The sequence below is a fragment of the Otolemur garnettii genome, unplaced genomic scaffold, assembly GCF_000181295.1.
Source record: "Otolemur garnettii isolate 467f Iridium unplaced genomic scaffold, OtoGar3 scaffold00127, whole genome shotgun sequence".
Lineage (NCBI taxonomy): Eukaryota > Metazoa > Chordata > Mammalia > Primates > Galagidae > Otolemur > Otolemur garnettii.
The window spans coordinates 873,075-882,690 of NW_003852522.1; the positions used below are offsets into that span (position 1 = coordinate 873,075).

The 9,616-nt window shown below is 51.2% G+C and overlaps 2 protein-coding genes across 3 annotated transcripts in view; both read right to left on the reverse strand.

Annotated features, from left to right (window-relative positions):
- Positions 1 to 4,235, reverse strand: part of MRI1 (methylthioribose-1-phosphate isomerase 1) — a 9,259-nt gene extending 5,024 nt beyond the window's left edge. The window contains exons 1-3 of the mRNA XM_003798014.3: positions 4,050 to 4,235; positions 3,724 to 3,962; positions 2,518 to 2,693 (exon numbers count right to left, since the gene is read on the reverse strand). Of these exons, the coding sequence (XP_003798062.1) occupies positions 2,518 to 2,693; positions 3,724 to 3,962; positions 4,050 to 4,181 (547 nt within the window). The 5' untranslated portion in view covers positions 4,182 to 4,235. The remainder of the gene's footprint in view (positions 1 to 2,517; positions 2,694 to 3,723; positions 3,963 to 4,049) is intronic.
- A 137-nt stretch (positions 4,236 to 4,372) lies between these two features.
- Positions 4,373 to 9,616, reverse strand: part of CCDC130 (coiled-coil domain containing 130) — a 17,389-nt gene continuing 12,145 nt past the window's right edge. For both annotated transcript variants that reach the window (XM_023518070.1, XM_012810245.2), the window contains 4 exons: positions 9,257 to 9,399; positions 8,974 to 9,146; positions 5,773 to 5,911; positions 4,373 to 5,630 (listed from right to left, as the gene is read on the reverse strand). In XM_023518070.1, coding sequence (XP_023373838.1) covers positions 5,164 to 5,630; positions 5,773 to 5,911; positions 8,974 to 9,146; positions 9,257 to 9,399 — 922 coding nt within the window. In that variant the 3' untranslated portion in view covers positions 4,373 to 5,163. The remainder of the gene's footprint in view (positions 5,631 to 5,772; positions 5,912 to 8,973; positions 9,147 to 9,256; positions 9,400 to 9,616) is intronic.

Sequence of the window (9,616 nt, forward strand, 5' to 3'; positions counted from 1 at the left end):
ATTTTTTGGTTGCAGCCATCATTGTTGTTTGGCGGGCCCGGGCTGGATTCGAACCTGCCAGCTCAGGTGTATGTGGCTGGCGCCTTAGCCACTTGGCCACAGGCGCCAAGCCAGTTCTACTTATTTTTTTAAAAAAGCATCTGTGCAGGCTTTTTTCTTGTCATTATTTTTTCTTTCTTTCTTTTTTGTTTGTAGAGACAGAGTTTCACTTATAGCCCTCTGTAGAGTGATGTGAAATCACAGCTCACAGCGACCTCCAATTCCTGGGCTTAGGTGATTCTCTTGCCTCAGCCTCCTGAGTAGCTGGGACTACAGGTGCCCACCACAACACCTGGCTATTTTTTTGTTGCAGTTTGGCCAGGGCTGGGTTTGAACCTGCTACCCTTGGTATATGGGGCTGGCACCCTACTCACTGAGCCACAGGTGTCGCCCTTGTCATTATTTTCTTAACAATACAGTATACCAAGTATTTACATAGCATTTTCATTGTATCAGGTATTATAACTAATCTAGAGATGATTTAAAATATATAGGAGGGGCTAGGCACAGTGGCTTATCATGCTTGTAACCTCAGCACTTTGGGAGACCAAGGTGAGAAGGATGGCTTGAGGTCAGTGAGTTCAAGATCTAACTGAGGAAAAGTGAGACCCATGTCTACAAAAAAAAAAAAAAGAAAAATTAGCTGGGTGTGGTGGTGCAGGCCTGTATTCACAGCTACTTGGGAGGCAGAGACTGTAGGATCGCTAGAGCCCAGGAGTTTGAGGTTGCAGCAAGCTATGATAATATCACTGTACTCTGGCTTGGGTGAAAAAGAGTGACTCTGTCAAAAAAAAAAAAACAAACTGATAGCTCAGTAGCTAGGGTGCCAGACACATACACTGAGGCTAGTGGGTTCAAACCTGGCCCAGGCCTGCTAAAAACAACAGTGACAACTGCAACCAAAAAAATAACCGGGCACCGTGGCAGACACCAGTCCCAGCTACTTGGGAGGCTGAGGCAAGAGAATTGCTTAAGCCCAAGAGTTGGAGGTTGCTGCGAGCTGTGATGATGCAGCACTCTACCAAGGGTGACATAGTGAAACTCTGTCTCAAAAAAATAAATAAATAAAAAGAAAAAATAAATAAAAAGGAAAAAAAAGTAGGGGCAGCACCTGTGGCTCAAAAGGGTAGGGAGCCGGTCCCATATGCCAGAGGTGGCATGTTCAAACCCAGCCCCAGCCAAAAACTAAAAAAAAAAAAAAGTATACAGAAGGATGTATGTAGATTATATGAAACTACTATACTTTTTTTTTTTTTTTTGACACAGTGAGTCTTACTGTATCATTCTGGGGTTAAGTGCCATGGCATCATCACAGCTCACAACAACCTCAAACTCCTGGGTTCAAGCATCCTCCTGTCTCAGCCTCCACAGTAGCTGGGACTATAGGTGCCCACCACAATGCCTGGCTAGTTTTTCTGTTTTTATTTTTTAGAGACAGAGCCTCAAGCTGTCACCCTGGGTAGAGTGCCGTGGCATCACAGCTCATAGCAACCTCAAACTCCTGGACTCAAGCGATTCTTCTGCCTCCGCCTCCCAAGTAGCTGGGACTACAGGCGCCTGCCACAAAGCCTGGCTATTTTTTGGTTGCAGCCATCAGTGTTGTTTGGCAGGCTCGGCTGGATTCCAACCCGCCAGCTTAAGTGTATGTGGCTGGCGCCTTAGCTGCTTGAGCCATAGGCATTGGGCTGAGTTTTTCTATTTTAGTAGAGACAGTATCTCACTCCTGCTCAGGGTGGTCTTAAACTCCTAAGCTCAAGCAATATACCTGCCTTGGCCTCCCAGAGTGCCACCACACCTGGACAGTATACTATACTATTTTATATTAGGCACTTGAGCATCTAAAGATTTTAGTATCTTTGGGAGGTCCTGGAAGTATCATCCACATAAATGACAGAATTTATTGCGAATGAATCAAAGGCAGAGGTTTGCCCTCAAGCCTTAGCGCCCAGGGATGAGGGTAGGACCTAGGGAGGTGGAGCAAATTTTCTAGAGAATTCAATGTCAGGTGGAATCTGCTGCTTTGACCCATTCCCCATTCCCAGTCACACCTATCCCAATCTTCCTTTGGTCACTCCCTTCTCCCTAGTCTTCCTGGGGTCCACATCCTGCCCACTCCCTAGGCATATGGTTTGTGCTGGACTCATCTAGTGACTGGTGGTAGGCAGGTGACCCTATCATATCCCTGAGATATAAAGAAACTTTTTTGGTACCTATAGCCCTTTCTCTTGTGATCTGAACCTTGATAGAACCCCAGGGCCTGAAGATGAAGGAGGGAAGAGCTGAACAACAGGGATAGATGGGCCCTAATGCTATTGGTTGAGCCCCTGGATCTAGCCATACCTGAAGCCAACCCTGTAACTGTTCTGTATAAGAACCAACACATTCACTATTTTTGTGGGTAAAGTGGTTGAGTTTCTTTCAGTTCATCCAAAAAGGGCCCTAGAAGGCCATTCTCTAACCCTGAGGATGCACACTCACCCAAGGCTGTGCCATAGCCAGCAGTGGCCAGTGCACCGGTGTTACAGTGGGTCAACACGGTCACCTTGCCACTGCTAGGGGCCACCCGCTCCAGCAGGTGGTGGGCTCCCAGGTCCCCGATGCTCCGATTGTCTCTGAGGTCTTTATCCAGCATGTCCTCGGCATAGCGGATCACTCTGGGCCCGACAAAGAGTTCTCAGCACCAGCCAAGAGACCTTGGAGCCCAGGCCAGTCCCTCCTCCTGCTTTTTTTATTTTTGGAGACAGAGTCTCACTATGTCACCCTAGCAACCTCAAACTCTTGGGCTTAAGCAATTCTCTTGACTCAACCTTCCAAGTAGCTGGGACTACAGGCAGCTGCCACAATGCCCAGCTATTTTTTTGGTTGTTGTTGTAGTTGTCATTGTTGTTTAGCAGGCCAAGGCCAGATTTGATCCCGCCAGCCCCAGTGTATGTGGTCAGCATCTTAACTGCTGAGCTAGGGTGCCAAGTGGAGCCCTCCTGCTTGAAGCCTTTTGTAGCTGTGGGGCCTGAACCGTTCTGCCGCGGTTACAAAACTGTCACTGCATTTGCTAGTACAACACGTTTATGTAGCACTCCCATGTGCCAGGTGCTAGAGGACACACCAGTAAACAAAACAAAAATCTCTGCCCCTTTGGTGCTGAGGTGAGAGGCACAAGAACAGATAATAAAATGAAGGCAAAAGCAGCAGAATGAGATGACAGAGAACAGGGGATGGGATGTACATACTATAAAGGTAGGTTGGGGGAAGGCAGAAACCTACTCCTGACTTGCAGTAATGGCTTGTGCAAAGGCCCTGAGGCAGAAGAAAGCCTCAGGGGCCAATGGGAGTGGCAGGAGTACAAGGAAAGGGAGGAGGAAGAAGGCAGGGACAGGAACCATGATGGGGAAACAAAATTCTTAAAAAGAAAAGACAAGAGAACAAGGTGATACCGAAAAGTGCTTCCAAGTGTGTGTGTGTGTGGGCGCTAGGATGTGTTCAGAGGTGGTACAATGAATGGGCTGAGGGCAAGGACGCTGGGGCCAGGCTGCCAAGGCTACACTCCCAGCTCTGTATGTGGAACCTTGGCAAGGGACTTAAGTGCGCCGTGCCTCCATCGGTAAAATGGGTGGCTGCGCGTTTAAAAAAGAACGAGTCAACCAATAGCTTCAATTCAGAGCAGTGCGTGGTACGAAGTCCCGGTACCTTTCTCGGACGGCCTCCTCCGTAGCGCCTTCCCGCGCTGCCTCCTGGGCCGCGTCTTTCGCCAGGTCCTGGGCGGCGCGGGCCATGTTGACGGCAGTAGGCCGGGCAGTGACGAGAAAGCTAAGTTTGTCGCGCACAAAAGCTACGAGCGCGTCAAGTCCCGGTCCCCCAGCGCCGGCCTGCAGCTCCACGGCTAGGCTGAGACAGCCCACTAGGGCGATGGCCGGCGCGCCACGCACCTGGAGGACAGGGTCGGCGGCGTCGGGGGTTGCGGGTGTTTTCCCTACCTCCAGTCCTCCTCCCACCTCCCCGCCGCGCCGCCCCACCTTCATGGAGCGAATCGCCTCCCAGGCCTGGTCCACCGAGTCCACCGACTTGTAACAGCTCTGGTGGGGGAGCAGTAGCTGATCGAGGATCTGCAAGGAACCCCGCGAGTAGCGGATCGCCTCCAAAGTCATCCTGTAGCCTCTGAGATCACCACACGCTGCGCTCACTGTGAACCCTGCACTAGTGTGAAGGAGCCGGAGGCGGAGCCAGATCCCGGGGGCGGGGCCCACTTCGGGAAAGGCGCACGCGCACACTAACCCAGCCCAGCCGGTTCCCGGGACCCCTGTCCACATCCTTCTTCCAAGCACGACCGACAGTTAGCTTTCTCCTCCAAACCACAAAGGTGGCATGATTTATTGGGCGCCTACTGGACACCAGGTTCTGTGTTCAGCGTCCGGCTGACCAGAGTTAAAGATGTATTCCCAATGACAAGATACAGATGTTTAATCCGTTATTTGTTCAATAATTCTCCAAGTTTGAAGGGGGAGTGGGGTGGGTCAGGCCCACTGATGGATGTATGACTGTTTCTGGGCCATTTTACCGTAACATTCTGTGGCTTTTCCACAGGTATACCCCTTAGTTAAGAATAACAGTGAATGCCTGCATGCTCCAGCCCCCAGTGCCCTGGGTATACCCCATTGTGCCTCGCCCCTGGGCTTCCTATGTGGCTACTGCTGCCTGGCTCCCTTTCCACCCTTCACATTTAGCCCAGGCCATCTCCTCCAGGAAGACTGCCCTGACTCCAGGTTAACCCGAGTCACTAATTTGAAGCCCTCATTATGCTGGGGGGGGGGGGACAACATCTGTGGCCCCACATAAGCATCTGTTGAGAGAGGCCTGCCCAGTATAGCTGGGTGGAAGGGACAGAAGGCAACCAAGCACCTTCTAGTAACCCACGGCAGGGGCAAAGAGCAGGGCTTTAATATCCAGGGCTCACAAGGCACAAACACCCTTGCCAGGACCAAATAAATAACAACTCCATTGTTGTAGGAAGGCAGGTCTAGGGAGGGGATAGCATTTGAGCTCTCCAGTGGGGGTAGGTGTCTGTAGCCTGAGCAGGGTCTCCTGGGTGTTTTATGGCCTCTGGAGGGGGTCTAGTCCACAAATGCTCACTCATTCACTCTCTGAGCCAGAGTAGTCAGCCACAAGGGAGGAGCTGAGGCTGCAGGGGTGTGGTGTGTCTGTAGGGTCAGCTGCCTCCTGGGAGGACCCTGGTGGGGAAAGGAGCTTCTCCTGACAGCTCCCGTCCTGCCCTCTTGTCGTGGGGGTCTTTGCTTGCTCCTGAGGACAGTGTCCAGGGGATGTGGTCTTGTCCTGGGTAATCTCTGGCACCTGAGATTCTCCAGACCTGGAGGTCTCAGCTGCATGCTGTGGGCTCTCTGGGACATCCCGGGACTTCCTCCGCACAATACCCAGGTTTCCCACTGTGATGGGAGAGCTGGTGGGCACGGTTTTGCGGCTCTGGGTGAGCTTCTTCAGGACGCTGCCAACTTTGCTGCTGGTGCTGGAGCCCGGGACGGAGGAGAACCAGGAGCGGCTGATAATCTCTGTCCGCTTGAGTTTTTGCTTCTCCTCATAGGCTGAGGGGGAGGAGAGGACGTTTGAAGGGAGCAAGTTAGGGGGTCCAGAGCTGCTCTCCTGCCAACATCCACTCATGGCTGGGGAGGCCCCATTTCTCCCCCAACCCCTGGGAGCCTCCCCACCCCCTGGCCTCCCACGCACAGTCCAAGGTGTGGAACTTGAGCAAGGCAGCCAGCCTGCGGTCATCCTCTGTCTCAGGCACCAGCGGGATGGTCAGGCTCGCCTTGGCCTGCAGTGCCTGGTCTCTCTCTTCCTCCTCCTGGATGGCTTTTTTCTTTTCCTGTGTGTAGGGAGAAAGCATAGGGGATGGAGGGCTGTATCAAAGCCCTTCTCCTTATGTCCCAATGGGCATTACTATGTGAGGGAAGGGCCTCACAGTGCCTGAGGCACAGAAGCCATTCAACAAGTGGGAGCTGAAATAGTCATTAATACATATCCTTGTCTGTCCCTCATTCATTCTGCAAGTATTTGTGGAACACTGACCTTGTATAAGGCCTTGTTCTAGACACTGGGGATACAGCAGTGGGCAGACAAAAACCTTATGCAGCTGACCTTCTAATGGCCAAGACAAAGTGTCATAGTAAGGAGAAGAATACAGAGAAGGGGTGGGTATGGTGGTTCATGCCTGTGGTCCAGCTACTTAGGAGGCTGAGGGAGGAGGATCTCTTGACCCTAGGAGTTCAAGGCTGCAGTGAGCTATGATTGTACTACTATACTCTAGCCTGGGTGACAGGGCAAGACACTGTCTCAAAAACAAACAAACAAAAAATGCAGGGTAGAGGGTGTGGGGTAGGGAGTGGGTTGGGGGTTCAACTTTAACTGTGGTGGTTGTAGGGGGACAAGGAAGGTCTCCTGGCTTGGCACCTGTACCTCAGTGACTAGGGCACCAGCCATATATACTGCGGTTGGTGGGTTCAAACCCAGCCCTGGCCTGGCAAACAATAACTACAACAAAAAATAGCCAGGCATTGTGGCGGGCACCTATACCCGGGAGGCTGAGGGAAGAGAACTGCTGAAGCCCAAGAGTCAGAAGTTGCTGTGAGCTATAAAACCACAGTACTCTATTGAGGGTGACACAGTGAGACTCTCTTTAAAAAAAAAAAAAAAAGGAAGGTCTCCCTAAGAAAAGTCACATTTCAGAAAAGATGTATGAGCGAGGGAGTGATGTCAGCATCTGTAGGAAAAGTGTTCAAAGGTGTAAGGAATAGCCTACATAAAGCCCCTGAGACAGAAGTGTGGATGGTGTGGAATGGATGAGGGGAAGAAGGAAGAACATGAAATAGAGTAGTATCTTTCAATATGTAATATGTAGAGGTGGGGAGAGGAAAGGGTTGTGGGGAGGACTTCAGCTTCTACTGTAAGTGAGGAGAGAGGCCCAGAGGGTTCAGAGGATGTGATCTGACACTGGTAGCTGAGAAGGGAACAGCATGATGGCCATGCCACATGGCTCCAGGCAGGAGATGGGGACTGTAGAATTTGACAGAAGTGGATAGACACTGGATATCATTTGAAGGCAAAGCCTAACAGAACTGCTAATGGACAGACGGGGGAGTGGGGATTATAGAAAGAGATGTCACACCTGATTCCAGGCTTTGGGACCTGAATGCCTGGAAGGAAGGAGCTGCTTCTGTTGAGAAGGTGGGGGTGGGCAGGTGCAGGTAGGGCACGTTACAGATGGATCAGGGTCTGGTGGGATGTTAAATATGAGCGTAGACTCCCCATGTGGAGATGCCCAGTAGGCAGGGGATACACAGGGCAGAGAAACCTTTTCAGTAACAGAAAGTAAGAAAACTAGCAGTTTTTGCTCTAATAATAATGACCACAGAACGATCAGAAAAGGAGACAAGAGGAGATGGGAATGGTGGGATGTAACACTAGAGTTTGTGCTCCATGGCAGGGCCTGGGCGCTCCTGCCTGGGCTCTGTGTGCAGTGCCCAGGGGCACTAGTTGCCCACCAGTGTGAGGTGGAGGGAGAAGGGAGAAGGTCCTCATGGTCTGTCAGACCTTCTAGCTCTACTGCCACTTGAGGTGAAAACCTCCTAACTCATTCTGACAGTTTCACCAAGTTATTTTTGCCTCAGCTCTGGCAGCCCCTGTGCGCCCCAGGGGCACCCTCTTTGCCAGGACAGTGCCCCTGGTGGTGTGAGTCTGGTAGTTGGATTTGTCCCCTTAGCGACTCTACACACAGGCTCAGGTGTCTGGCCCAAACATTTACATATTGCAATACACATTACTGTATTTCATTAATCACTTTCCCTGTTTGTTACATTTAGGGCACTGCAGGGATGATTCTGGAAATAATGTGGGGATGGGTTAACGATGTAGGAATTTCATTTCAGGATGGTTAAATGGCCCTATGAAATCTGTCAGGAGCTGACCATGTTGTTATTACTGTCCTGCTAGCCCTGGCCTTTCAGAATCTACTGGAAATGATGGCCCATTTCTCCAGGGGAAAGGACTGTGGGCTTCCTGAGAGGCATAGCACAGAGAAGCAGGGGCAAGCTATGGTCTCAATGTTTGTGTTCCCCAACTAAATTCTTATATTCTTATACTGAAACTCAATCTCTAACATTAAAGTATTAAGAGGCAGGGTTCATATCCAACAGACCTTCTTCAAGGAAATAGATAGATAAAAGTCAGGCCCTAGGGGGCATCATTAAGTCAGGAGGGTGTATTTTTCATGCAAACACACATTTCCATGGGATTAGCGTCCTCGTGAGAGGATCAAGGGTGTTTGTTCATCCCTCCTATCAAACGAGGTTGCAGTAAGATGTGTTATGAGGATTGTACCCTCATAACACCTTGGACTTAGACCTCCCAGCCTCCAGAATGGTAAGCAATAAATTTCTATTATTTATAAATTACCTAGTCTGAGGTGTTTTTATTATGGCGTCAGGGATGGATTAACACAGGGCATGGGTCCACTATGGTGGCTCATGCCTCTAACCTCAGCACTCTGGGAGGGCTGGGTGGGTGGATCCCTTGAGCTCAGGAGGTTAAGACCAGCCTGAGCAAGAGTGAAACCTTATCTCTAAAAAAAGAACAGAAAAAATTAACAGGGTATTGTGCAGGTGCCTGAAGTCCCAGTTATTCGGGGGGCTGAGAAAGGAGGCTCGTTTGAACCCAGGAGTTTGAGGTTGCATGGGGCTAGGCTGACACCATGGCACTCTAGCCAGGGCAAGCCCCCCAAACACAGGGCATGATCTCATGTGGCAGTTGGGGAAACTGAGGCTCAGAGGGTGCAATGACTTGCTCACAGCTAGGATGTGGGGGGCAAGGGCTGGCCCCGGGTCTCAGCCCACTGTGTGTTCTTCCCTGACCCTGAGTGGGAGCCCCACTCACCCGGAACCTTCTCCTCAGCATGCTATTGAGGGCGAAGTCATCCTTCCAGGCATTCTGGGCCTCCTGGATGTGACTTAGGGTAGGAAGTGCCTTCTTTAGTGTGCCCCTGTCGGCCTCACCATGCTCCAGCCGGAACATGGCATCCGTCTCCAGCTTCTGCTTCTTCTCATGCTCTGAAACAACCCGAACTCAGCTGGGCCTCTGGGGGCCCCAGGTGGGCACAGGATTGGGCCTAGTGAGGCTGGCCTGAGAGGTCCCAGGCAGACAGGCAGGTAGTGCTCACCTGTTGTCAGCACCTGTTCGTTGTCTGCCATGTCCCAGCGCTCCTCTTTGCGCTGGGCACCACTTACAATCACATAGTCGCAGTTGGCAGGGTCTGTCTGCATCTCGATGTAGTTGACGCAGAGGTGGCATTTCATCCGGAACCTGGGTGGGGGGGTGGCAAGTGGGAGTCTGGGGGTGGAGGACTTGCCCCAAGACACCAGTCACCTCTGCCTGCTTTCTTCTATGTACTCATATCCTTCAACAAGAATTCACTGAGCACCTACTGTGCCCCAGGCTCTGGATCTGGGAGCAGAGCCATGGGCAAGAGAGACATGTCCCAGCAACCCATTCAGAACTGACCTTCTTTTTTTTTTTTTTT